Genomic DNA, 27610 nt, shown 5'->3' with positions numbered 1-27610 from the left:
CACTTCCCCCACAAACTGCCTTCCTCCAGTCCCCTCCAACCAAGCTGTGTTGTCCGACCTCAGCCCCAAGCCCTCGCACCACCTCAGATGCTGGGAGTTGAATTTTGAGCCCTTATGCCAACAGGAGATACCAGGGGATGAGTGGGTCATGGCAGGCATAGTTGCTTTAGGATTCCAGGTGGAAAAGGCTGAGAAGCACTAAGATCCAGGCTGGATGTGGCTCTGGGCAGCTCAAATGAGATGATCTTCGAGGTCCTTTTTAACCCAAGGCCATTCTATGATTCTATGATCACATCCCACACTTTAGAAGAGCTTCAGTAAAAAAAGATCACCTCGAAGCTGTCCCAGTGGTACTCATGTCAGTGCTATGAGGAACCAGAGCATTGGAACTACTTGTTTACATGCTGGAGGGCAGGGTTTTTTAACTGTTCTTTGTTTGGGACATTTAGTAATCGCTGCTCTGTATTGCCTTTACCTCCGGGCTATTGGTGTTTGCTCAGGTTGCTAACAGCTGTTTGAGCCCCGATTGCTGAATTGCAGCTCCAATCACCCAACTCAAGAACCCACAGAAGGAGCCAAAAATTCATCACAGGTGAGACCTCTCTCTCATGATACATCCATTAACATGGATGGAGCAAAGCAAAGCAGAAAGCTTCAAAAGGGATCGAATGCGACAGTTGTTTATAATCACGTAATTAACAGGAGCAAAGCAAAGGTCAGATCCCTGCATTGGTGTTTGAATAGTGAGCAGATGAGTTTAAGAGGGTTACATATATAATGAAAGCATATAGCTGCAGATGTGAGCTGTTGGTGCCATTTATGGTATGCATGTGTATCTTTTATAAGCCAATCAGGCTAATTAGAACCACATTTCCTCTTATTACACCTGTTGGAGACAATATCAAGGGGACAGCAGGGCTTTATCTGCACAGTGCCTGTGTAGGGAGGTGGTGTTTGAGGAGCTGCTTTATGGAACGTCCCTACAAAAGGAGGAGATGAAAGGCTGTGCAGCACAGCTCTGCTCTGGTTCCCACACCAGCATCAAAGTGCTGCTTTGAGGATATTACCCTGCCTTAATGACCAGACGTGCGGGAACAGCTCCTGCACTGATAATGACCCCTGATTAAGACGTTTGTTTAGGTCAGTTGTGTTCTCCCCTCCTGTTGTTCCATCGCATGCTGTGTGCAAACTCTGGCAGATGGGAGTCACCGCTCTCAGAACAACGAGCCTCCCTCAAAGCGCCGTGTTCCCATGGGACAGCCCTAAGAACACCAAGCAGGACAGAGCAGGATCTTAAGACTCTCAGGGCTGTTTAACATGACGAAACCATCTGAATACATCACAGGAGGGATCGATGTGCTGAGACTGAGCTCCACAACATGAAGCGGCCTCATAAACCAACCTTGGGAGAGCGGGACTTTGGCTATGTGAAGAAGGAGCGCGGTGCTCTGTCCCGCCCTGGCGGCCATCTTCTCCATTGCACCCAATGAGGGAGAAGAAGGGACTGCAGCGGGGAGGCTTCCTCAATCACAGAGTCACAGAATGACCCGGGTTGGAAGGGACCTCAAGGATCATGTAGTTCCAACCCCCTGCCTGGCAGGGCCACCAAACATACACCTTTACTAGATCAGGTTGCCCAGGGCCCCGTCCAACCTGGCCTTGAACACCTCCAAGGACGGGGCATCCACAACCTCCCTGGGCAGCCTGTTCCAGGGCCTAACCACTCTCCTAGTGCAGAACTTCCCCCTAACATCCAACCTAAATCTTCCCTCTTTTAACTTAAAACCATTTCCCCGTGTCCTGCTATTGTCAGCCCTTTCCAAGAGTTTACTCTCCTCCTGGGTGTAAGTTCCCTTCAGGTATTGAAAGGCTGCAATGAGGTCACCCCGCAACCTTCTCTTCTCCAGGCTGAACAAACCCAGCTCCCTCAGCCTGTCCTCATAGGGGAGGTGCTCCAGCCCCCTGATCATCTTCCTGTCCCTCCTCCGGACCCTTTCCAAAATCTCCATGTCTTTCTTGTACTGAGGGCTCCACACCTGGACACGGTACAACAGATGGGGCCTCACAAGAGCCGAGTAGAGAGGGACAATCACCTCCCTATCCCTGCTGACCACCCCTCTCCTGATGGAGCCCAGGATCCCATTTGCTTTCCGGGCTGCCAGAGCGCACTGCTGGCTCATGTTGAGTCTTTCATCCATCAGGACCCCCAAGAACTTCCTCAAGAAGCCGATAAACACCAGAATTGCCTGCAGTGAAACCCAGTGTGAAATGGAGGCGTTGGGACAGCACAGCAGGGCTGGATGAACGGTGATAAGTTGGCAGCCACCCCAGGCGGGATTCGAACCCGCAGCCATAGACAGAACAGCTGCCGGCCCCGTCTGCCTTTAAAGAAACGCGGAAGGAAGAGGAAAGAGGAAAATCAAACAAGGCCCAGAGCGCGGCGCTCGGCCTGCGTGAGGCGTGACGTCATCACGCGCGCGACGTGACACGTCGGCGGCGGCGGCGGCGGAACTGAGGCCGGATGTGCCAAGATGGCGGCGTTGGGGGGGACTGGGGCTGCGGCCGCGACGGGGGGCGGCGCTCGGTGCTGAGCGGCTCGGCCGGAGGCGGCTGCCAGGTACGGTGGGATCCTGTGCGGGAAGGGCCGTGTGGGGCGGGACGGCTGCGTGGTGAGCGCTAGGCCTTGGGTGCCGGCACCGGGCCCGGCAGCGCTCCGTGCCTCATAAGGAGGCGGTGTTAACCCCTAGGCCCGGCGATGTCTGGGGCCTGCTGACAATAGCAGGACAAGGGGAAATGGTTTTAAGTTAAAAGAGGGAAGATTTAGGTTGGATGACAGGGGGAAGTTCTTCACTAGGAGAGTGGTTAGGCCCTGGAACAGGCTGCCCAGGGAGGTTGTGGATGCCCCGTCCTTGGAGGTGTTCAAGACCAGGTTGGACGGGGCCCTGGGCAACCTGATCTAGTAAAGGTGTATGTTTGGTGGCCCTGCCAGGCAGGGGGGTTGGAACTACATAATCCTTGAGGTCCCTTCCAACCCGGGTCATTCTGTGTGATTCTGTGATATGTCGGCTGCGTTATGGTGGCCGGCATTGGAACCACGATTAGTCCACGTATGTCCCGTGGGGCCTGGAGGTGAGCGGGGCAGATTGTGTTGCAGGGCTGTCCTGGCTCGATGTGTCGTGGCTGCTTTACAGGAGGAATGGGTGGGCCGGCACACACAGCTCAGGGTGACAGAACTTCTTCAAACGGAGAGAGCTCTTGTGGTTATTGTCTGTTTATCCCCTATATGAATTGTCAGGTGCCATATATCTGCTATACTGGAGTAGTAACTGGTTCTGGCTCGGTGTTGTGGCTGCCTGAAGATGCAGAGATCTGCTTGGTGGAGTAATTAACACTTATAGTTTTTATTACCACGAGTGAACCCCACTAAGCTTTGCCCTTCTGGTTCCCAAAGGGTTCCTCTCACAGCACACAAGTGTAGCTCCCACTTATGAGGCAGCAGGTAGGCAGCAATGAGCCTACCTTAAGGCAGAGCTAAGGTAGAATGTCTGTAGCCTGTGTGGTTTGCTTGTATGCAACCTTTAGCATTGAAAAGAACTGAAAAACCTGTGGCCCAAATACTGGTCATAAAGGTGCTCAGTAACCTGCCTAGTCAGCACACTGATGTTTTAGAGTGGTTTATTTAGCACATCTACTTGGGAATGGGATGAAATTATTTCCCCCCAAGTTATTTCTTAGTATCAATAAAGCTTCACAGAGGAGTTTGAATTAGTGGCTGTAGAGATATCAGATGAATTTAATGCTGGCCTTGTCCAGGGAGCAGTTTGGGTCATTTTCTTTCATTTTGGTAATATTTTCTTGGCATATTTGGAAGCATCTTCTGCAGTTGTTGTTGCTGGTAATTAACGTTTGTCAGTCTGGTTTGCATTATCCATTAATAAAATTATCCATTAATAAACCATCAGAAAGTGTAGAATTACCAAACTAGATAAGGCAGAGAGTTTGGTTATGTAGTTATTTAGAGATTTCTTAATAAGCATTTCTCTTTATATTGCATTGGAGGCACAGAGGGTCGGTATCTCCGAGCTGATATCTTCTGTTTGAACTAGACTGACACGGGCACGTTGGCTTTATTTGGACTTAATTCTTCAGATCTTGCACGCTTTTACTACTGTGTGCAGTCTGTTAATATTAACTTTTCTTCTGCAAGGAATCCGATGCCCTCGTGTTGAACCTCTGTAAAGCAGGGATAGGGATCTTGTTTTGGGGATTCTAAAGCTGAAAAAGAAAACTCTATGCTGACTTCGGTTAGCTAATTACTAGTGCAGGTTGTTATGACAGTGGGGAAAGTATTAGGGTTTTATGTGTGTGTACGTGTGGTAGGACAGGAAGGAGCAAAGCCCATGTCAGTAGTTTGAAGTTGGGTATCTGAGTTAAAAAGCCAGTTTGCTTTTGTGCTCAATTACTTCACTGATCGATCTTGGTATTAACAGATAAACTAAGCTTGAGATTTGAAGCAGTCAAATAGGTCAATGAGAAGCGATGGCGAGACCCTGTCTCTGCTGATACTGTTGTCCTTGGAAGAGAGGCCTGGATTGTACACTGGAATGTTGGGTTCTTTGGTGATGATTTGGAGAGGTGTTCCCTAGGGTAAGCTGTACAGATTCTGATGTAGTCTGTACAAATCGTGCTGTCTGTACAGTAGGCTTTTTTCATAAGTTTTCAATATAAATCTTTATGGAATACATGTAGATAAGCAGCATTCACTCCACGTGTCTTTTTGTTAAGCCAGAGGGTTGTTTGTTTGCATTTAAACTTTTCTATTGCTGTTAAAATGATACAGACACGTGGCTTTTCAATACAAGTTCGTAACCAGCCATCCCTGGAGGTGCCAAGGCTGGGCTGGATGGGGCCCTGGGCTGCCTGATCTACTGGGGAGCAGCCAGCTCATGGCACGGGCTGGGTGGGCTTTAAGGTCCCTCTCCATCCATCCAAACCATTCTGTGACTCCGTGAGGTTCTTGCTGGCAGATCTGGAATACTTTTATACCTGTCCTTTCCATCCTGCAGTGTAACTTGGTTCTGTGACACTGTGCCAAAGTCCTGCTGAGGTTAAAGTGAGAGCAGCAATTAATTAATAGGTGTGGGTGGGAGTTGATTGCATTTAATGTTTTGTAATGCAGTTCTGCTGTTATGCAGCAGCGTTTGTCAGTGTGAGAGAAGGTTCTGATGAAAGCAGTTTTCTTTCTCAAAATGAACACTACCACTGTCCTGATCAATATTTTATGTATTTAAACAAAAATGGAACACCTTCTGTTCAACTAAGTGACATCTGATGAGCTCTATGACTGCTTCTGGTGTGACCTATAAAAAGATCCACCCAGGCTGAGCAATAATGCAGCAGCGATTAAGACACATTGTCTCTAACAGTAGCATTTTCTCAGTGCCTTTTAATTACTTTCAGCATACCCTGGTGCTTGCAGGTGCTGTTGCATTCTGACTATTCATTTTGCCTTTAGAGTGTTTGGTGTTTCACTCAGCATTAAGCTTCATTAACACGGTACTTGGATTTAGAATTACAAAGCCGTGTGTGATTTTCTTACGCATTCCAGTGAGCAGAGACCTCTCTTATTTTGTTTTGTTTCTAAGATAAAAGTTGCTGAAGTGTTACTCGTATTGCAAGAAAGGAAAATGACTTGCCGTGTTTTTATCCTAACAGAGTGGAAGAAGGAATTTGTCTCCAGCATTCCCTGCTAGCTTTTCATCTGGTATCTGACCCTGCTGGAAGGCCACCATGCAGCAGCCTCCGCAGACTGTTCCAGCAGGAGCAGCAGCTCCACCTCCTGCAGGCATTGCTCGCAACACGTACTGGAGGAACACGTCGCTCAGTAAACGAGCAAATGCAACAGCTGCCCCGGTGCAGCCTGTGACAGACCCTTTTGCCTTTGGCAGACAAACTCCACAGGGTTCCCCTTTAGATAACCCATCCAAGGGCAATGCATTGGTTATGCAAAGTTCCTCCCCAGCGGTGTTTCCGCAGCCAGCCGTAGTGCATGCTTTGCCGTCACACGCAGGGGACAATCCTCATGGACTGCATCCATCTCTGTCAGCTCCTGTATCTCAACCAGGAATAAACAGCAGTATGTTTTCTAATGTTCCAGTTCCTGCACCGTCCCCAGGATATGTTACAAATAGCACTACAGAAGTGCATCCAAATGCAGATCTCGGACTCCATGGGTCTGCAGTAGCATCGCATTATAATGCAGGAACAGCACTTGAAAATTCTTTCAGTGTGCATCCTGGAATGGTGTCTGTGTCAAACAATCCTGGAGGTAGACAAGATGTGAACAGAGATCCCAGCGATGTTCCTTCTGGACCCACTACAACAGCACTCTTCCCTCCAGCTCCTCAGCAGCCCTTGTCTCAGTGGAGACCTGCTCAAGGTAACCTGCAGTCTCCAGTTCAAAACTTTGTGCCCTATCCTGAGCCACCTTCTCAGACTGACATTCATAATGTTTCCCAGTCTTCTGTTAGCACTTCTCATCCTCCTCCGCAGACGAATTTACAGCATGGTCCTGTACATCAGGGGATTCCACAAAATGCTGTGCAAGCGCCTTTATCCGTTGGTTGTGAAAAGAATGGGAAAAATGGCTCTGCAAATAGCGGTCATCACGTGAACAGCGTTCAGCCTGGAGATGTCTTTAGACAGAACACAGAAATGACGAATGCTTGGTTAAATCAACCTTACCAGGAGCAGTTTTACCCACAGCCACCGTTGCAGGATTCCAGTTCTGTCATTCCTACAGCTCAGGAAAATAACCTCCAGAAACAGTCTCCAGGTATGTCTGAAACATCAAACAGACCTGTTCCCACAGACCAAGACTCAGGAAGCCTTTCCATGTTTTTCAAAGGGGATGAGACAGAAAATGAAGAAATACTTTCGTCTGAAAAGAATTACGTGGTTGAGAAAACTGAGTTTGCTTGTCAACCACATTCATCACCCTTATATCACCAGCCAGTGCATCCTCAGCGGGTTCCAGCTAACGCTCTCTCTCAGGCACAGATTGGTACAGGTTCAGCCAATGAGGTGATACAAAAAGGAATGGATGCCCAGTATTTTCCTAAAATTCGGAGTCAGCAGGAGGCACAGGCTGCTAAGCAGTCCATGTTTGCCAGTGATGGCAAAGCAGGTGTGGGTGATGCGCCTTTGAATTGTGGGTCACAGTATGAAAATGTTGAGAACCTGGAGTGCATACAGAACCAAGAGGTGCTGCCAAGTGAGCCACGTAACATGAATGCTTCATCCCCTTCTGCTCATCCTGATCTGTACAGATATGGATCCTTACCAGGTCAGATGCTTCCAAAGAATGCTGTTTTGAGCCATGCTGAAGGAGGACCAAATTTGGAAGCGCCTGATTCATTAACTCATCCTGTACGACCAGATAGCGTGTCTTCAAACTATAGCAACATTAGCCATAGGAGCAATTCTAGCTCAGCAAGACCTCAAGAACAAATCGGTACGTTTATTCAGCAAGAAAGTGGGAAGCCCGATGAGGAATCTTCTGCTCGCTTCTTTAAACAGATAGACTCTTCTCCTTTGGGAGATGATTCAAGTGAGATAAATCCAAACAAGAGCTACCATGGTAACCTGTCCCAGCCTCCAACTCCAAGTCCTCCTAAGCCCACAGGAGTGTTTCAGACAAGTGCAAATAGTTCTTTTGAGCCCGTGAGGTCCCATGGAGTTGGTATAAAACCTGCAGAGATTGACCAAGCAAAAATGGTGGTTGAATTGAGGGAGAACCACCCAAACCAGAAGAACACCAAGAAGAATACAGCTATGCCTGCTGCATCACCAGGCAATCTTGAACAGCCACCGGATAATCTAGAAACTATTTTCATGCCTCAGGTATACCCTTTGCCTCTTGCAGTCACTGGTGAAGCTGGAAATATATTGCACTCTGGACCTGTTACAGAAAACATGCAATCGTTGTCTGAGAGAAGGTCCTCCACGAGAGCTCAGGGAGCAATTAAGAAGTGTGATAGCCCGGCAACAACTTTATGGGCTCACAATGAGTTACCTAATTTTGGAGGAAATGTGCTTCTAGCTCCTGCTGCTCCTGCAGTTTATGTACCTGCCAAACAAACTGTGGAAGTCATTCAGCCACCAGAAGAAGGCCTGTCTAATCAGCAGCCAAACAAACCAGGGAGTATTGCTGTGCAGCCTTCCCAAGATGGAAATATATCATCTGAAAATCTTGAGAATCCTCCCAAAATGGGAGAAGAAGAAGCACTTCAGTCTCAGGCAAGTTCTGGTTATGCAAGTTTGTTGTCTTCTCCGCCTACAGAGTCTTTGCAAAATCAGCCTATCCTAATTGCTCAGCCTAATCAAAGTTATAACTTGGCTCAGCCAATTAATTTTCCTATTTCTCTATCTAATCAGCTAAGCAGCAATGAGAACAGTCAGCCAATGAAGGATTCCGGGGTTGGGGACAAGACTTCGGTTGGTCCCCAAACATCGCATGCTGGTGGAATCATCTCTGGGGAGAATGCGCTGTTGCCTGTGATGCAAGCTGGATCTCTGTTAGCTAATGCTCCTCCAAATAGCAATCTGTTAAAACATAATTTATTACAGAGCCCTGTTAATTCCTCTGATATTGCTTCTAATCAGCCTGCAAACTTGCTCATGAAAACACCATCAAATTTAGCTCCTGAAGGGCAAAAGAATGTTAATTTTGAAGGTTTTGTTCCTGAATTTGCTAGCAAGTCAGGGGCTAATTCATCCATCTCTCCTGGGATGAATCTTCCCAGTGGAAATCCAAGTGCGCTGCTTCCACCTGTTAATTCTGTAGTACAGACCAAAAATTCTGTAAGTCGTGCAAATAGCAAAGAAGAAGCTGCTGGAGTGCTTGATTTTACAGTGTCGCGGACCCTGGAGAAAAACAGTGCAAGTAATTCTGTGCAGGTGCATAATCAGTTGCTTTCTGGTGGTCCAGTGTATCCTCAACAGCCAGTTGGAGGTGCTGGTCAAGGGGGTCCCGAGGTGCGTGACAAACAACATTTCTATCAACAGGTGACAAAAGATGTACAGCATCAGGCTGTGCCAGACAGAGCTGTACAGGGAGCATTGCCATCCCAGCCACAAATGCAGGCAGCTCAGATGCCAACATCTTCTGGGCAGTCCTCAGTTTCTTCAAACTACCAGACTGCAGCAGGGATGAAGGGCATGCAGGTGTCCCAGCAGTGTGAGAACCAGGAGCTGAGGAACCAAGAGACATGTCCAGCACAGCTGCCGAGCTCCGATAAGCAGCCGGGTTCTGGACAGCCATCGAGTGCTGTGGCTCCCACAGCTCCTACCACCACCAGTCAGCCAGTGCAGCCAAGTGCACAGCAAGACCTGCAGCGTCCTCCCCTGCCTCAGACTCCTCAGGATGCCTTTGGACCACATCAGAATTCTTACTACTACTACAGGCATCCTTACGATGCTTACCAGCCTCCATATCCACAACCTTATCCTGCTGCAGATCCCAGAGCAGCGGCTCATCTGTATTACCTGGTAAGTTTTCATTTTCCCCTTTCTCCCCACCTTGTTGTCAGTCGTTTTTATCTTTGAATTACAAGTTGTAATAGTTATACAGGGGTAAACATTCAGTATAGCATTTGTGTCAAGATTTGACTACAGGCAGATATTACTCTCATCTGCTGTTATCATCAGTTATTGGCAGTTTTGCAGCATGACCATCACAGTGGTTGAAGTAGTCTAGAAGTAACATTTCTTTCTTAAGTTTTGGTTATGAGTAGACTTGGATATGCCTTGCCATGAGGGATACCAACATCTATCCTATAGGCTATGGTCTGCATCTCTTTGGCTATCATGGTTGTGGTGTTTGTGGCACTTTGTTTGTGAAGGTTTGTTCTTGAGGTTGGGAAACCTCTTACCTTACATGTCAATCTCTTTTCTAGGAGGATAGCTATGGACAGTATGACCCACGGTACAGGTACTACGACAACAGCAGCACTGCGTATATGGAGCATGGGAATTACCGGTATTCTGAGCCTGAACGTCCCAGTTCCAGAGCCAGTCACTGCTCTGACAGGCCCTCTTCTAGGTAAGCAATTCCTAAATTGAATAAAGATCTGGTATGTTCTAAAGTAGTGAGTGTAATTATGCCTCAGCGTCAGCTGCAGTGAGGAAGTTCAAAAACTCATTGTGTGTTGCCATAGGAAAGTATGGTATCAAATGCCATGCCTGAAAAGGTACTGATAGGATTCCAGCAGTCTTTTGTGTCGCTAAAGCTCATTACTCCTTTCATTCAGCTCTTTAGCTGTTTATTAGCTTTCCTGCCAGGCAGAAAGTCACTGCAGCAGACTTGGTGCTGAAGTTACCTCCACACACTTATGCTATGGAAGAGCAGTGTGTGTAGGTCATGGGTTTGTTAATCAATGCCAGGATCTGTTTTTGCTTGCTAGCACTTAGAGTGGTTCTCTAGTTCTGTTCATAAAGGGCAGTTTGGCAAACCAGTGTGGGCTTTGCTCAAACACTGTTTTTAAGAGGTTAAAATTGCAGATCAAAGCCTGTTACCTGTCAGCGTTGGTGTGATGTGACATGGATGTAGGCTGTAGTATGGCACTGCAGGACAGCAGAGACAAAGAGTGGCCGTGTCACACAAAGGTGGTGCCTGAGACTTTGCTGCAGCATATCAGTGGTGCATTGATTTCCATCATTAATTGATGAAGCAGATTCTTAAGTTCTGTTTGGTGAGGTTAAGGGAATGGCATCTTTCTGAGGAGGGCTGAGCAGGTTGGTTGGGTGGATAAACCTGACCTGATAAGATCAAAAGTCGTCTGCAAAGATGGTTGCTGTGTTAGCAAGCTTCCCACAGGTTTTTCTGGTGAGGACTTGTTTGGCCACTTGAGAGCTTGCACTGTGCTATGAATAGAGTGTTGTAGAAGAGAGTGAAAGTTCCTGTCATTGCACACTGTTTTCAGATCCCTTCTGTGTATGGATATAGATATGTGTATATATGTGGGCATACATAGGAGTCTTCGTGACTGTATACACATGAGTGTTTATATCCACATGTACATGATTTCATATACATGCATCTATACATGAATGTATATATGTGTATGTCTACAAACATACCTGTACACACCACAGTTCATTGTTATTATCTAACATTGCTCTACTGGCCTTGTTTCAAGAATTGTGGGATAGTGTCTCAGAAATGGCATACAGTAAAAGCTTTTAATGGCCACTTTTTCCATCAAAACTGGTGTGACTCTTAAGCAGGATTACTACAGTATTTGTGGTTGCATATTCAGGAATCTATTTTGTGTTTTTAGTCAGGTTCTTGTGCTTTTTATCTTCATCTGCATCAGTAGTTCTGTAGTTCTTTGTATCTACTGATGACTTCAGAAGAACTTGAAGGAGGAATAATGACTTTTCATGCCTCTGCACTTTCTTTCAGACAAGGATATCCTGAAGATTATTATGCAAAAGCTGGATGGGCTGATTACTATCAGGGCTATTACCAAGGCACATATGATTATGGAGGTAATGTGTCAATGTGAAGTTTATTTTTCTATAGAAGGAAGTTTGTGGAGTAAATGAGCTTGAAGATTGGAAGATTATTGTTTATTTGATTTTTTTTTCTGTCTTAAAAAGTCAATATCCTTTCCACAATCAGAGTATCTACATTTGTTAGAAGCGGATCTTTGGGCCTGTTTTAATTCTTAACACCATGCCATCATTCCTGTATGCAGGCAGTATTCTAGAGTACAATTTAGGTGAAGTGTGAACAGAAATTGACTCATGAATAGAAGTCGGTTCTGTCCATAACTACCTGGATGCTCGCAGGGCCCTTGTGGTGTTGATAGTCTGAAGGCAATTGCTTGTTATGGTGCCAGTGAGGAATATTACCAACATCTGTCCATGCACTGAGGCTCACTGAAGACTGCAAAGATTCTGTTCCTATTTGTTATTACCATGCTGTGATTAAGTTTGAAAGTCATTAGAAAACATCAGTCTGGTGGTAAGCACCCTTCCTCTCAAGAATGCCTTGCCAATAACCTAGCCAAGATAACCACGTTTTTCTGGTTCTGTGTTTCCAGGCTGCTGACCAAATCAGCACGTAATGAAAGAGAAGTCATAGGTAATGAGTTCCAGTATCTAAACTATTTCTTTTTATCTTCCAAAGATCCAAGTCTCTGGGAACGTTACTCATCAGCTTATGACCCCAGATACAGAGATCCTAGAAGTTATGACCAGAGGTATTTGTATGATGGTGAACACAACACTTACCAGAAGAGAGAAGCATATTCGTATGGCAGCAGGTCTGTCCATTCAGTTCTTTTGCTTTAACATAAATAAATCAGGAACAGCAGATGAGCTGTTATATCAGCCTCAAGGATTTAAGGCAAATATGGATTATTTTGTTTTTTTTCAGATAAGATAAGCATTCTTTGTTTTCCTAGAACAGCCTTGGAACATGATGTTGGTCTTGGTTTTGAGTGTTCTGGATGAAGTTCTTATAAGCAGCATTAGTTTGTTTACTGTAATAAAAACCTGAATCTAGGAAGTAATCTAAAAGCCCTTCTGAAGTTAGGTCTGGTTTCCTTCTTGATAGGTATACAGTGGAGTCACTTTTCTCTGGGATATGGTAAGCTATGTTGATTTCTTTTTGTTCTTTAGACATGAGCGGTATGAAGATCGTTGGAGATACGACCCTCGTTTTACTGGGAGCTTTGATGATGAAACAGAGCCTCACAGAGATCCTTATGGTGACGAGTTTGATAGGCGCAGTGTTCACAGTGAACATTCCGGTCGCAGCCTGCGGAGCTCCCACAGTGTACACAGTCATCGGAGCAGCTTCAGCTCTCGTTCGCAACAAGTGAGTTGCAAAGGATTGCATCAGTGTTTAGCTGTTTCAGTTGGGTCTTTCCCTTAAGGGTGGGGATTCTGTAAGTTAAGGCTGTTCTGTGAGGTAGTTTTGAACTTAGAGTTTAGCACAGTTGTCAGGAGAACTTTAACCAAAATCAGTGCTCAGCTGTGCAAGTTGCCATGCATGAGTTTGCTCTTTGTGAGAACTTTGCCCTTGCAGTGCTTGGCTGTAATTGATAATGTCTGGCTTTGTGTTATGTCACTTCTCTCATTGCAAGCATGAGATCTGTTAAAAGTCTAACAAAGCATTGGTATCACACTATCCTGACTTAAAATCAAAACCAAATCTGTCTGATTGCTCATCTACTTATTCTACAAATACCTGAAAAACAGAAGGAATATCCATGTCATTGTTGTAGTAGAGTCTTCACTAGCAGATTATGTGTTGTTACATCATCTTGCAGGTTTTAGGTTGTTCTGTCTGAATTGCAGTTGTTTTAGTAGTACTGGAAGTGGTGGATCATCTAGGCATTAATCTTTAGGCACAGGGTGCCATTTAGATACACATGATATTTAATCAGATGAGATTTTCTATCAAAGTTTTATAGCAGAAATGAACATGAATTCTGATCCATAGTTGTTGATACAGCAACACCTGAACCTGGAAGTAATGCCATAATGGTACTACTGACACAGACACGTAGATGTTCTGTGGTGAGTGAACTGTACACGTTAAATGTGAGCAGATCAAATAGTAGTAAAAACACTGAGGGAGGGGGAGCACTAACAGGTGCTATCTTCTATAGCCTATTGCACCAGGTGATTTGCAGAGTAGTGTTATTGAATGAGGGGATGTAGTAAACCTGGTTTAAGAGCCATCTGAAGAACTGAAGTGGGTGGTGGGTGGGAGGGAATGCTCGCAGTATTGCTTGCTTTGTGCAACTTTGCTGCTAACAGCTACTAATCTGATCTATTTAGAGCCAGCTGTATAGAAGTAACCACGATTTAACAGCTAATGCATATGAAACTACTGCACAGGCAGTGTCACTGCACACAGATTACCCATATGCTGGATATGCTCCTAACTTTGATGGACAACAGCCTTTTACAGATTATGGCTACTCGACTGAAACTGGATGGTCAGCTGCAGATCAAGGTATTGGCACCACTGGGGAGGGAGGAGGGAAGGGACTGTGCTTATGAGGCTGCCTACTGGTGGTCGTTTGTGCTTTTCTTTGTTTATAGCATGTGATACCATTTTCCTTTATTCACTGAGTCAGTTAACAGGAAAATACAGCTATCTGCTGCGTATGCACCCATGAACAAAACTGTTTTGTTTTTAGTATAAATAAGTGCAGTAGTGAGATGGTGGTTGTGGTTAAATCTTACTTGAATCTACGTATATATCTATATAAACAGATATATTTTTGAAACCCGTTGCTTGTGCTTCCAAGGGATGATTAAAATTGAAATGAAACTTCAGGTTTATATACAATATTTTTCTTTTCACCATATCCGGAAGAGGTTTTCCAGAGTAACCTGAAGTACATCATTAGCTCTTTGAAGGTATCAGACCTTTGTACAGAGATCTCACAGACACGTCTAAGGCAGCCAAGCGGAGCCCCTGTGTTGTAACAATAAGTGGATCTTAGAATTCCTTACTTTTGTTCTTTCTATGGAATATTCAGGGGGGTCTTTAGAAATTTGATGGAGCCAATTAATTTATTTTAATGTTTGGTTAAATTGATTTTTTTAATTTAGTTGCAGGTCAGGTCAATTTTTCTTACTTCACGTTCTCTCTTCCCTTCAGTGCCCTTAAGGCCCTCAACGCCTGAGAAATTTTCAGTGCCTCATCTGTGTGCCAGGTTTGGTCCTGGGGGCTTCTTAATAAAAGTATTACCAAACCTGCCTTCAGAAGGACAGCCAGCCCTGGTTGAGATACACAGCATGGAGGTAACGTTTAACAGAACGGGGATGGAATATTGGCTCTTCTTTTGGAAGGGGGGAGGGATTGGGGAAGTTTGATCTGTAACTTCTCCTATTTTTTTTTTTTTTTTGCTTATGTCAGTGCATGTTATCGTTCTGTATTTATCTGTTGTGTTTGATCTGTAGCTGTAAGTGGTAACTTTTAACAAGTCTTATGGTCTGTGTTTGTGTTTTAGACTATGATGCAACATTCTCCAGAGCAAGAAGAGATGAGAGCTTTTCCTGGTCCTCTTGCTAAGTATGTCCTCATAGATTTCAAGAAACTCTCACTTTTTAGATTCCATTTCCTCATCTAACATTTTGTTGTCCTATAATTGTAAGGGCTCACAATTGTAGGGCTTAAATTAACTCAAAATAACTGTTGTTTTCACTTGGAAGAATGTAAGTTTGTTCCTCGCACTGGTCTCAACAGTGATCTGAATGTTTTACTTCTGTCTCATTTTCTTTCTCCAGAGATGACACCCATAAAGTGGATGTTATTAATTTTGCACAAAATAAAGCTACACAATGTTTTAAAAATGAAAATTTAATCGATAAAGAATCTGCAAGTCTGCTTTGGGACTTCATTGTACTGCTGTGCAGGCAGAATGGGGTATGTCTTACCTTGAATTTTTATCTACCCAAATATATTTTATGAACGAAGGTGTTATTTATATAAAAGACTGCAATGTGTACACAGTCACCTACTCTGGAATAGTTCATAGAATGATGGGAGCTGTTAAACTGCTCATTTGTGCTCAGAGGTTCTGAAAGACACTTGCTGAACTGATGAGCAAAACAAAGGCAGTGTTGAAATAACAGTTGTTGTTTGTTTGTTTCCCCCCTGCTAACACACAATAGACTGTTGTGGGAACAGACCTGGCTGAACTTCTGCTCCGAGATCATAAAACAGTATGGCTTCCTGGGAAATCCCCTAATGAAGCAAATTTAATTGATTTCACTAATGAGGCTTTGGAACAAGTAGAGGAGGAATCTGGTGAAGCCCAGCTCTCATTTCTCACTGATAGTCTTATAACCACAATTGACAGTCTGGAGAAAGAAACAGAGAGATTCAGAGAGTTGCTGCTTTATGGACGCAAGAAGGTGAGTGTTGATGCTGTTGTTCCAAATACTGTGTGAATGTTTTGTTTTTCAAGAAATCTGAAAGCTCTGAGCCTCAGTGAAAACTCTTTTTGCTGCTTGCAGTGCATATAACAATTCATGATGCTGCATTATACTGATGGAGAAATTGTGTTCTGTAGTTTATAAAATGAAGTTGTATTCTTATGTTAGCATGTAACCTAAAGAAACATTTCTTGAGTTGAAATACTACCGTAAAGTGATCACTGATTATGTGAGTTAAATATTAAGCTATCCCCAGGAAACTAATTTCTGTATTAACTTAGGATGCTCTGGAATCAGCCATGAAGCATGGCTTATGGGGTCATGCTCTGCTACTTGCCAGCAAGATGGACAATAGAACGCATGCAAGAGTTATGACCAGGTACATCTTTGTCTGTTGTTTGTTAGTATGGCATGGTTACCTGTTCTGACTACAAGTGATCTGGTGCTCCAGAAATCTTGATGTTAAAATCACAAGTTATCCATATAACCTTATGCAAGGTTGATGCTTTAGTTTTATCTGGATATTCAGTTGAAGCCTGTAGTCTGCTGCATTCTCTTGTCTGAGGTCTTGAGGTAGTAAAATTAAATTGGAGAAGTTAATTCAAGGGATATTTGATCCCTGTCATCCATGGGCGTGGGATTGATGTATGTCACATTAGCAGATCCAAGTAATTAATGATGGTTTTCTCTTGGTTGTTATCCTCTGTGCAATAGCTTATTTAGTGTATTTTCGAACTGCACTTAGTTTTCTTAAACTAAGCAAGATTAATAGTGACTGAATGTTCAGTGCACTTTAATTCCTTACCCAACGTTTATTTCTTGTTTTTCTGTATCATGTCTCTCTAGATTCGCCAACAGTCTCCCAATTAATGACCCTCTGCAGACTGTTTATCAGCTCATGTCTGGAAGGATGCCAGCTGCGTCCACGGTAAGGTTCCAGTGTGAGCTGCAATTGAGTCTTAAAGAGATACTGCAATAAGAGCAGTATAGTTAATAACAGTAAACCTTCCATGTGCTTTCTTTAGGTCAGATACGTTTTTAGTCCTTTCTGGGTTTTAACACTTAAATGTGCAGAGCTCCTGCCGCTGATTTCTCTAATTGATTCTTCTAATTTTAGTGCTGTGGAGATGAGAAATGGGGAGACTGGAGGCCACATCTAGCAATGGTGTTATCCAACTTGACTAATAATGTGGACTTGGAATCCAGGACCATTGCAACCATGGGAGACACTCTTGGTAACTCCTTAGGAATTAAATGAGGATGACTGAAGGAAAAGCCTTTTGAAACAATTGATTACTTAGCTTTTTAAAAATCTTTTAACAAACAATTGCTTTGTAAAATGTAAAGTGTGACAGTTCTGTATGGGCTTGTCTGTATTGTGAAGCTATATGAATGCAAAGGCTAAGCAATATGTGCCATCAAGGCAGAATATTCTGAGTTCTATTGCTTATTTTTCTGCAGCTTCTAAAGGCCTGCTGGATGCTGCTCACTTTTGTTACCTTATGGCCCAAGTTGGTTTTGGAGTTTACACGAGGAAGACGACAAAGCTCGTCCTAATTGGATCAAATCACAGGTTTGGATTTCCCTTCTTAAAACATCACTTCTTTGATGCAAAACAGAAAGGTTAATAGATAAGAGAGAGTTGTACTGCACCCCTCATCATCACTAGCAACAGTTGGCTTTGAGAACTGTCTGATGCCCTGTTGTAGTTGTTTGAGGACCTGAAGTTGCTTGTACTGTCTAATAGAACAATATTTCTGGTTTTATCTATAATAGACAGATCTGAATCTATTGATAATGCTTATATTCCTAAAGCTGGGTAATATTTTTCTTCTCCCATTCCTCAATAGCTTGCCATTTTTGAAGTTTGCTACCAATGAAGCAATTCAAAGAACGGAAGCCTATGAATATGCACAGTCACTAGGAACTCAGCCTGGCTGCTTGCCTAATTTCCAGGTGAAGACCTGTTCATTCTGTCTTCTCAGATTTTTGTGATACGTTAATCTCTCATATGTGCTTCAATGTACAAAATATTTTCTATCTCTTGCAACATGAAATATTCATGAACAAGAGTGTAGGGCAGCTTTTTCCCCATTTCATCAATCAGTATTCATTTTTCCATCTGATGCTTCCAGGAATGTTCTGACCACTTGGTTTATTTTGCCTGTGTTCTGAAGGTTTTCAAATTCATCTATGCTTGCCGACTGGCTGAAATGGGACTTGCTGCTCAGGCTTTCCATTACTGTGAAGTGATTTCCAGGACTGTACTTAAAGATCCACAGTACTATTCACCTGTACTTATTGGCCAGCTGATCCAGGTAACATAGGGAAGAACTACATGTTAGTAGCTTTGTACTGTAGGTGGTAAGCTGTGGGTAAGGTTACCTTGTTTGGCTGGTTAACTTTATAGTGCTTCCTTTCTCTAGATGTCATCGCAGCTGCGCCTGTTTGATCCCCAGATAAAAGAGAAACCAGACCAGGAAACCTTTGTTGAACCTTCATGGTTAGTGAGGCTTCGACATGTGGATGGACAGATTAAGGTACAAAATGTACTTTCTAACATGAAATTTTCCCTTCTAAGGATTAAAGAAAACCAATTTTAAGTTATTTTGCTCATATTGATAAATACAAAAACTTCATGTTTGTGTGTGATGACATCGTGAAATATTATATTGTGAAATACAAGTATTATAACTTAAACCAAGAGGATTTAATATAGTTCAGTGCCTTAAGATTTAGTACAGGCTACCTTAAAAGGTAATTAAATTACATAAAATAGACTTTTTTAGTGCTGTAATGGAAGGAAAATTGCGAAGCTTGTTAGATTGCAGTTACTGCTTCTGTTTGTTGGTTAGAAAAACAATGAAACAAACATAATTGAACAAAGAATTTTATTGTGGATTAGTATAGCTAAATTTAACATTTATTTATGTAGAGAGTTCCACCAGCAGTATGAGAATTGAGCTCATTAACTATGCTTCTTAAAAACAAAGACCTAAGTGTTTTGATTGAACTTGATTTACAAGTGGATGACAGCTGTTTTTTTGACTCAACAGTTAAGAGCGTAAACAGTATAGCTGTTGCTTTTAGGATTTCTTCTACTATATGTTCCCCTTGGTTATGAACTCAACATCAGGTAGAACTAATAAGATCTTATTTTTCTGTGTGTCTGCAGGAGGGTGCAATAGCTTATAGCACAGACAGATCCACGCCACAGCAGTACCCATGCAGCACACCAAGCTCTGAATTAGACCATACCAGTCAATATGATGGAGCAGGAGTTGGCCATGATGTGGGCCCAGGCCCTGAAAATGCGTTGTTAGCATCCTTATTGCCCAATATGGCTCAACAGATGCAAAGCGTACAGCTGATGCCTTCAGGTCAGTTCTTATGGCAAAGGATGAAATAGATATTTTGTGTTTCTAATATGAGGAGCTCCTTAAAAGCACTGTAGAAACAGTGAGACTTCACTTCTGCATTGTATGATGTTATTCACGCATTGAAAGGCTCTGTTTAGTTGTAATTCTTAACCTTTTTGTACCCCAGCTCCTCAAGCTATACTCGATGGGTCAGCTGCTGGGATTCCACCTAGTGACCAGGAAGCTGTCCAAAGTGTCCCTTTCTACCCTGTGGCTTCCCAGCCTATTGGTCCAGGACCTGGCTTTGCACCTCCAGGATTTTCAAGTCAGTATGGAGCTGAGCCATCACCATTGTATTTAGGGTCAATGCTACCACCAGGAGGGCCACCACAAGAATCTGAACCACGGGAAGAAGAGCAGACAAACCTGGAAACAGGTCTGGAATCTTTGTAAATTCCTTCCTTTGTTTCTAAGGGGAATAAAATATTTTAGGGTTTAATACAGAGCATCTCAATGTTTATCAAATAGTAAGAGGGGTCTTGGGTAATGAAGTTTAAAAAGATAATGTAAAGTTACAGAAACATCTGTGGGAAGGTTTAATATTCATCCTGATTGTTAGGCTTAACTTAAAAGGAAGGTCAGAATAAGATTGAGACGTGGTGCAGAAAATTGCCTGTTTTATGGAACTGCTGAGTGCAGTGCAGCCGGCTGTTCTGTTTGTAAGGTGCGTGACTGGAGCATCAGGGCTTCTGTCCTGGATATCAGCTTCTAGGATCTGGTTAATCTCTACACCCCTCCCCTAACTAACAGTCTAATTTTGCCTTTAAGGAATGCAGAGAATTGCCTCAGAGTCTCCTTCACGAAACTCCTTCCCTGAGCAGAGAGAGGAGGATTTCTACAGCAGAATGGCTAGAATGGTATTTTTATTTTATACATCTTTAGCAAATGTCAGCTGCGTTGCACGTCTTTGCTAACACAGAATGTATTGGGGGTTTGGCTTGCACTTCAGCTAGAACTGAAGCTTAATTTTCTCCTTTGCTCTCCATCCCCTTCAGTGAAATATCAAGAACTGGTTTGTTCTTTTAGTAGGAGAGTTGCTATCTCTAAGGGTTGGAGGTGAGGAAGGTGGGGATGGAAGCACATCAGTCGCTGTCTGCTGCAGCAGTTCTGTATCTTGCCTCTTCTGAACTGATCATCTGCATAGCAGTGACCTGATTTAACTTTTCAATGGACTAGTTATATGGCAGTGGAATTATTGGGCCAGACTTCAGCTCTTTTTCTGTGCCTCCTGTTTGTCAGAAGGCATAGAAATATCCAAATAACCAGCTTAAATGCTTTGGGAATTTGTAATGAAAAGTGCATGCTGTGTCAGATACTTAGCTGCTTGCTTATTAAGCATGTCCTGGCTTTATATCTAACCAGGCACCAGAACGAAGATCCAGATCTGCATCTCAATCTTCAGCATATATGGTATGCCACAATTAGGGTGTTTGTTCTGCTGATTCTATAATCCTATGTGTATTTGCTTTCTACTGATGTATTTATAATTCTTCCTATTACTAACTTTTCCAAGTCAGAATTTGTGTAGTAAGATGGACTGTTCTGTTCACTCCAGCAGGAACAATTTTGTGCTTTCCTTTATATTTATAATATAGGGCTATGGACAAAGATCCCGGACAACATCAGAGTCCTCTGCTCATTCTGTGGGACGAGAGAGATCTAACTCTGCAGCAAAGCAACCACCTCCTTCTCCACCTGTTCCTGTAGGGAAAGAGACTAAGAAAGAAGTGAAAAAAGAGCCAGCATCTAGAAAGGTAAACTTGATAAGGAAGAGGTAGTAAAGGGAGGTTCTTGGAATTTGTGGTCAGTCTCAGGCACTGATTCCAGAGCACCTGAATAAACTGCCAGATGGTGCTTTTTGTCTTGGCTGTTGCAACCTCTAGATGTTATCATATGCCCATGGTGTAGTTTGTGCTACCACTGCCTGCCTTTACAAGCCCTTCAGCATTGCACTACTAGCTGCTTGTTTTCATTGGGAGTGAATTCAAAGCAACTTCCCTTTATTTATAAACAATTAAAACCCTTTTCCTTCATCCAACCCCTACCACCACTGTAGATTCACTTCTATGTTCTCAGTATTTATTTTCTCCATCTCATAACAATCTATGAGTTGTTCCTTTTTCCCTGCTTTCTCAGGTTGTTATTTACAAGCGTTAGTTTTCCTCTGTGGCTTATCACCTCTGAATTCCTTCTCCCCTGCAACTGGTTTAGCTGAGGACATCTTTCCTTTCTTTGTTTTCTTTTTTTCAAGTTAGAGTTGAAGTCCCTAACAGAAAATGAATTACTGCATGAAGTTTTCTTTTCAATTCCCTGTAAAGGCAGCATTGAGAGAACTATCTGAATAGGTGTATTTATATTTTAGACTGGCGCAAACTGGTTTCGCTGGCTGATGGGAAAAGGAAAGAATGAAGCTCACCTTCCAGATGACAAGAACAAATCAGTAAGACCTTTAAATCACAAAGCTTTTGTGAACTTGAGTTTGTTCAAAATGGCTTCCTGGGTGTCAGGTGACACTTGTTTTATAAAGTAAAGAATTAAAACCATGTTTATTCCAGCTTTGTTTGAAGGCCTGATCTTTGGCTTTGATTTCCTTGTAGATTGTTTGGGATGAAAAGAAGCAGCGCTGGGTTAACTTGGATGAACCAGAAGAAGAGGTAAAAACCTGAACTGTTTAATTCTCCGTGCTGACAACTGGCTTACAATGTTCCTTAACGTGTTATTGGGTTTTATGAGCTGTATTTTACTGAATTTGGGTTAAAATGTGCAACATTTTGAAGCTAATAAACAGGTTATGCAGAATGTGCAGTCTACATACTTAGAAAACCATTTGTATCCTCAGATGCTTGTGTGGATCCAGTAATGACAACTGAGTTTAGGAGGGAGTTTATAATATATTTAGTCTATGATGTAGTTGAGCTTTTTTCTTCTTGTTCTCCCTGCAGAGTAAGCCTCCGCCACCACCTCCGACTGCATTTCCCAAAGCTCCTCAGGCTGCTCCATCTGGGCCTGGAGGCCCACCTAGTGCCCCTGTCAACATGTTCTCTAGAAGAGCAGGTAATAGACTGCATTACTGGTTGAAGTATGGAAAACTTCAAGCTTTGTATTGCATAAAATATGAAGACAAAACTCTTGTTCCCAAATGCCTGCAGAAAAGATAGCTGGCACCTCCGTGATATCATGGAGCTCTGGCTCTTGCTGGCTTCTCTTGTGCCTTCTGCCTTACCATTGCTATCACAATAACATTGTGGCTTGGATGTTGTTTGTATCCCTGCAGTATTATTTGCTGACTCTGAAAGACAGTTTAACCAGCAGGCAATTGAAAACAGACACAGGGCTGAGTAACAAAGGCTTATTTCTGTTATTTCTGGATTTCTCTATTTTAGCAGGAAGCAGAGCCCGTTATGTTGATGTTCTGAATCCAGGTGGAACCAAGTCAAGTGGTGCTGTTCCTGCACCATCAGACCTATTTGCACCACTGGCACCAATGCCAATTCCTGCAAATGTATTTGTTCCAAACGCAGGTATGTTGTGAGCAGATAAACTTCCAACGAGGTCTTCTTCAAGTCACTTTTGCCAATATGTATTAAGTAGCCTCTGAATGTTTAAAAGAGAAATTGGAATTAGTGGGGTTGAACAAAGTAGGGTTTTCTGTGCCCTTTTTAACCTTTTTAGAGCCATCATAATAGGAAAATCTGAGTTGTATAGTGTTCCTCTTTTGCTAAACATAGTGCTTTCATTACTTGTTTATGATCATTCTACTTTCACTACACACTGTGTTGCACCAAGGCTATCTCTGTGAACTGTGTGCATCTCCTGCTTGCAGACTTGTAACAGAACTGAAGCATCTAGAAATACTGATGCTGCCCTCTTTAAATTACCTCTTTTTCTCTGGTAAATGATTGGTATTGTAGAAATTCAATTGTGCTTTTGACCCTGCTGCTCATTCTATGAAGTCAAACACCCTGAGCTGGTGTGTTTGGTTAAATCTCATTCGCTTTATAGTTCCAGGGGACCCTCAGCCAGTGGAAGGGAGTGGTGCAGGAGAGCACACACCAGCTGCAAACCAAACCAACACAGATCCTTCTGCAGCTGTTGATCAGGAGGTGAGTTTAGATTGAATTGCATATACAGGATATTCTAATGTTGTGTAAATAACTCATGATTCCCAATAGAAGCTTCATAGCTTCACAATAAATAAAACATGTTGTTGTTATACACAAACATTTGCTACGTTTACTTAAGGAGTTGGAGAAGGGAAGTGGAAGTGAAAACAGGTAGGGAGTACATGAAGACTTCCATCCCCTAACTTGGCAGAGCTGCAAGTTTCATGTATGCAGTATGTGTCAGGCGATGGACCAGGAATGCAGGAATAGCCACATACTGTGTGTTCCATCTGACTCAATGGATCACAATGCTGCTTTGCCTCAGTGGGATTAATATAGTAAGAATGTGAAGTAAGATAGTGATCAGCGAGGGGAATAAAGATTAACAAATAGTCCGTTGTTTTTCTTTAGTATTTAAACCCTGCAGTCCTTCCACCTGGATCTGGGCTTCCTGTTTCCAACCCTGACAGCTTCCAAACAGGCGAGGTAAGACTTCATTCGGAGTAATTAGCTACTGACTTGTGTATGTCAACAGTTCTTTTGTGGTGGTCTTAGGAGGGCCATCTAAAGCAGCAGTTGAATACTAGATAATCTCGTGTAGGTTCTATTTTCCTACGAAGGGTTGGACCTGAAGGTGCTGGTCTCTTCCAACCTGGGCTGTTCTATGATTAAATGATTGATTCAGTGGCTGGTGACCAGCCAAGGTGGAATCATATGACTGCCACCAAAAGACTCTTTAAGCCCATAGGAGAGGTTCAGCCTCAGTGTTTTTCTGTACCGTGATCTATTTGTCCTATATGAGTAAACTTCTAAATACCTTTTCAGGGTGCAATATCAAGAGCACTTTGAGGATCTCTTCTTGCCTCCGTGCATGCATATAATTTCACTAATATTAAATGTGAGACACAGAGATGAGGATAGATTGCTGTGTGCAAAGGCAGAGTAACCTTACCTTTATCCCTACTAAATGTTTCCTATACCTGTATCATTTTGTGCTTCGAGAAATCCATTTGATTTAAACTAACTTTTGGTTTAACCTTCGGCAGAGTGAGATTTTAGTGATTAAATAGAACAACTGAAAGCTTGGGGCAGTGACGTGCATGACGACTTTTTTTATTGGTGTTTTTTTTTGTATTTGTGTGTTCTTGCTGTTTTGTAGCTTTCGCGCTCTAGTTCAATGAGTTCATTATCACGTGAAGTAAGCCAGCATTTTAATCAGGTACATGTGGCTGGCCGTTCTCATTTATGTTAACATATTTACTTTTCCCCTCTTTATTTTGCGTTTGCTCACGTACTAATGCTACTTCAAGCCATTTTTCCCCTCTCATCTCGCTGAAATAACATTAAAGGTGACTAATGATGGCAGTGTTCCTTTTAACACTGTTTCGTGTTAATGAGAATGCACGTAACCTGGGCATGCTTGTTCATTCCTAAGAGAATCACTTCATGTTTATCAGCTCTTTCCTGGGATACCAGAGTAGTCAATCAGTTAATAACAACAAAACACCACCTCCTTAAATGACCCATGCAAGCAAATCCTTGTCATACTGTTAGTGCTTGTCTCAAGTTGATAATAACACCATTCCTTTTTCATCTACTAAAGCCCCTGCAGGAATTAAATGAATGCTTCATCTCTGCTGTATGTTTCAGTGCTGTGGGCTCACTGTAAAAGGAATGACACAAATTCTTTCTGATACTTCTTCGTAGAGCAAAACTTGATATAGAACGTTCATTTTGGGGCAGGTCTGAGGTCTATTAACAAAAGCAGGAGGTCCTAACGCAGTGAAGTTGCACTGGTGTCTTGGTTTGGTTTTGCATGCCGTGGATTCTCAGAGCTATTTACAGTTTATGCATGTGACATTGTTTTGCCTATTCCTACATTAAGCAAACAATATTAAAGATACGCAAGCTGTCCCAGCACTTATTGCAGTTGTTACAATATGCTGCTCCGTTCACATTGTTGGCATTATTACTGTGAATATTTTCTCTCTGTGAGCAAACCAACTATGAGAGGCAGTGAAGCTCTGTGCTTTTCTAACTTCAGTGTCATCTCCTTTCCAGCCTGCCCCTGTCCCGCCTTCAGGGGAGCCAGCAGCAGGAACAGTTCAGTTCTACAACCCTTCTCAGTTTGCACAAGTGAGTAAAGGCCTTTTTGTTACTTCATGCTGTTGAACAAAGCCATTGACTTGTTACTCCATAGAGTTTAAACAAGTAAGTGCTGCTTGAGCTGAACCTTCCTGTTTTTCAGTGACCTCAGTCTGCATCTGCCTTTAATAAGTAACTTGGTGTGGCCTTAAATATCTGTACAAAATCCATCTTCTCTTCGATAGTTGTTCTTTTTTGTACTGTTTAATCTGGGCTGCTGCATGTAGGATGTGTGCACAGACCAGTCTAGCGCCCTTAAACTAACAATTCTGGGATCAAAACTTTACTGATAACATCCACATTTTGCCTCCACTATGGCCTATTTTACACAGCATTGTTTTTATTCACATCATCTTTTTTCAGTCTCCTGCAGTCACTGGAAGTTCAAGGCCAGGAAGGATTGGGCAGAGAAAGTACCCGACGTTGAAGTAGCAGGTGATGGCTTCGTTTGGAGTTCTCATTCACCTCCTGGATATATGAAGAACTGTTCAGTCTTACAGCACGTGGTATCAGATCTGGCTGCAGGTGACATGACAGTAATTGAATGATGGATGGTTTGGTTTTTTTATGGGTCTCCCTGCTTGCACCTCATCTCCATAAATCATTACCAACCGTGGAATATATGTAACTCTTCCTTTTAAAGATCTGGCTAGAAATAGCTTCGCTGTGATAAAGAATAGACACGAGGGAGGAAATAGTTGTTGTCTGTTACAAAAACCATTCATAAATTGCAACGGCAGTTTATTCCTTCAAATGATTTTAACCCTTCTAGTGGGACTTTTGGAGACATAGTTTCAGGGATTCTTTAATTTCTGAAGGATGCTCCCCTCCCCATGGGGAGAAAACACGTCCACGTTGTACCATGACACTCTGTGGCCTTAAGAGGACCATGCACAATTGTAATGCTTACAAAACAGGTTTATCAGTGTATGAAATTCGAGTTGTTCATCTGGGAAATGCCTCATGTGCTGGGGGGGGTGGGAGGGGAAGGGGGGCCACAGCTCATCCAAATAAATCGACCTATATTGAATGAAAACTGTGACTGTAATCTAATCCTAATTTGATTTGGAATCTTATCTCATATGTATGTAGTTTGTGGTTTTAGACTACTTGTAAAGCAAATTGTATAGTCTGAAAGAAGCTCTGTGTATAATAGCTGACGCTGTACTATTTGATGAGTGAGTGTTATGAAGTGCAATACGGTTACATTGCTTTCTCTCGAGCTTCTGGCGCTGAATGGTTGAGGTGGTAACAGCTGGCGAGTTTGGTTTCTCTTCCTCTTCAAGGCCAGAATCAGCATAGAACTGTTCTTGACTTTCCATTACTAAGATAACCAAGGTCTTATGTAGCTTACAGCCGAGTTGTACTAAATGTAGGTGGATCAGACCTCTACAGCTGGACTTTAAAATGGTTAGGTTCAATGTAGGAAACCTCGCAACCTATGATATGCAACTTTCCACATCGACTGAAGAATCCGAATTATCCGCAAAAGAGAGAGAAATAAACTTTAAATATTTATTAAATCCTTAGGCCATATTTTATTTAGAATTTACCACCGAAAATCGGTTTTTTTGATTGTTTATTTTTTATTATTATTTACTTGAATTTCTGCCCAGGAATAGAAGCGATGTGATTGTGGAACAGCCTGTGTTTGGTCCCTGGTTGGTTTTTTTCCTGTACGTGAGATCTCGATAGCCTTACATCTGTTCCAAAGGGGTTATGGAAAACGCTGGTGGGGTGGAACTGTGCAAAAAACCTCGTCTGGGCACAGCGTGGTGACTTTTCCTATGGCTGAAGCTCCCTCTAGCTTTCTCCTTTCAGTAGAGACTGCCAGCCATCTTAATTCAAGCAGGCTTCCTTTGAGCTGGGAGCTGCTATCTTTCCTAAGTGTAAGATTTGACACTGTAAATTCTTTAAAATAAAGATATTTTGCGCTCTGGAGCACTTTCACATTTTCGCTCCTCCCTGTGGTTCTTC

At 43.0% G+C, this 27610-nt stretch overlaps 1 protein-coding gene across 11 annotated transcripts; it reads left to right on the top strand.

Annotated features, from left to right (window-relative positions):
* The first annotated feature begins 2513 nt into the window (after positions 1-2513).
* SEC16A (SEC16 homolog A, endoplasmic reticulum export factor) lies at positions 2514-27585 on the top strand. 11 transcript variants are annotated; one of them, XM_015878856.2, is made up of 33 exons: positions 2514-2617; positions 5716-8298; positions 9067-9549; positions 9957-10102; positions 11465-11550; positions 12194-12329; positions 12688-12886; positions 13855-14032; positions 14687-14829; positions 15039-15100; positions 15316-15454; positions 15703-15945; positions 16248-16345; positions 16813-16894; positions 17084-17201; positions 17428-17539; positions 17817-17922; positions 18144-18284; positions 18393-18506; positions 19142-19346; positions 19513-19761; positions 20154-20242; positions 20748-20795; positions 20981-21139; positions 21748-21825; positions 21983-22039; positions 22328-22439; positions 22769-22906; positions 23388-23488; positions 23900-23974; positions 24648-24707; positions 25550-25624; positions 25997-27585. In XM_015878856.2, the coding sequence occupies exons 2-33, from the start codon at positions 5791-5793 to the stop codon at positions 26063-26065; spliced, it is 6609 nt and encodes a 2202-aa protein (XP_015734342.2). In that variant the 5' UTR covers positions 2514-2617; positions 5716-5790; the 3' UTR covers positions 26066-27585. The 11 variants fall into 11 exon arrangements, with proteins under 11 accessions (XP_015734342.2, XP_015734341.2, XP_015734340.2 ...); XM_015878855.3 differs by having other exon boundaries at positions 5716-9549; positions 13978-14032; XM_015878854.3 differs by having other exon boundaries at positions 5716-9549; positions 13915-14032.
* The last annotated feature ends 25 nt before the right edge of the window (positions 27586-27610 follow it).

Source organism: Coturnix japonica, chromosome 21 (genome assembly GCF_054131305.1).
Source record: "Coturnix japonica strain WE chromosome 21, WE-NBRP24, whole genome shotgun sequence".
NCBI lineage: Eukaryota > Metazoa > Chordata > Aves > Galliformes > Phasianidae > Coturnix > Coturnix japonica.
This window is presented reverse-complemented; position numbering and strand designations above follow the sequence as displayed.

Excerpts from the sequence above, each read along its gene's own strand:
- SEC16A (XM_015878849.3), top strand. The coding sequence starts at position 5,791 with ATGCAGCAGCCTCCGCAGACTGTTCCAGCAGGAGCAGCAGCTCCACCT. Across the intron at positions 19,347-19,512 it reads CGTACAGCTGATGCCTTCAG|CTCCTCAAGCTATACTCGAT; the intron begins GTCAGTTCTTAT and ends TTTGTACCCCAG. Across the intron at positions 22,040-22,327 it reads TGGATGAACCAGAAGAAGAG|AGTAAGCCTCCGCCACCACC; the intron begins GTAAAAACCTGA and ends TTCTCCCTGCAG.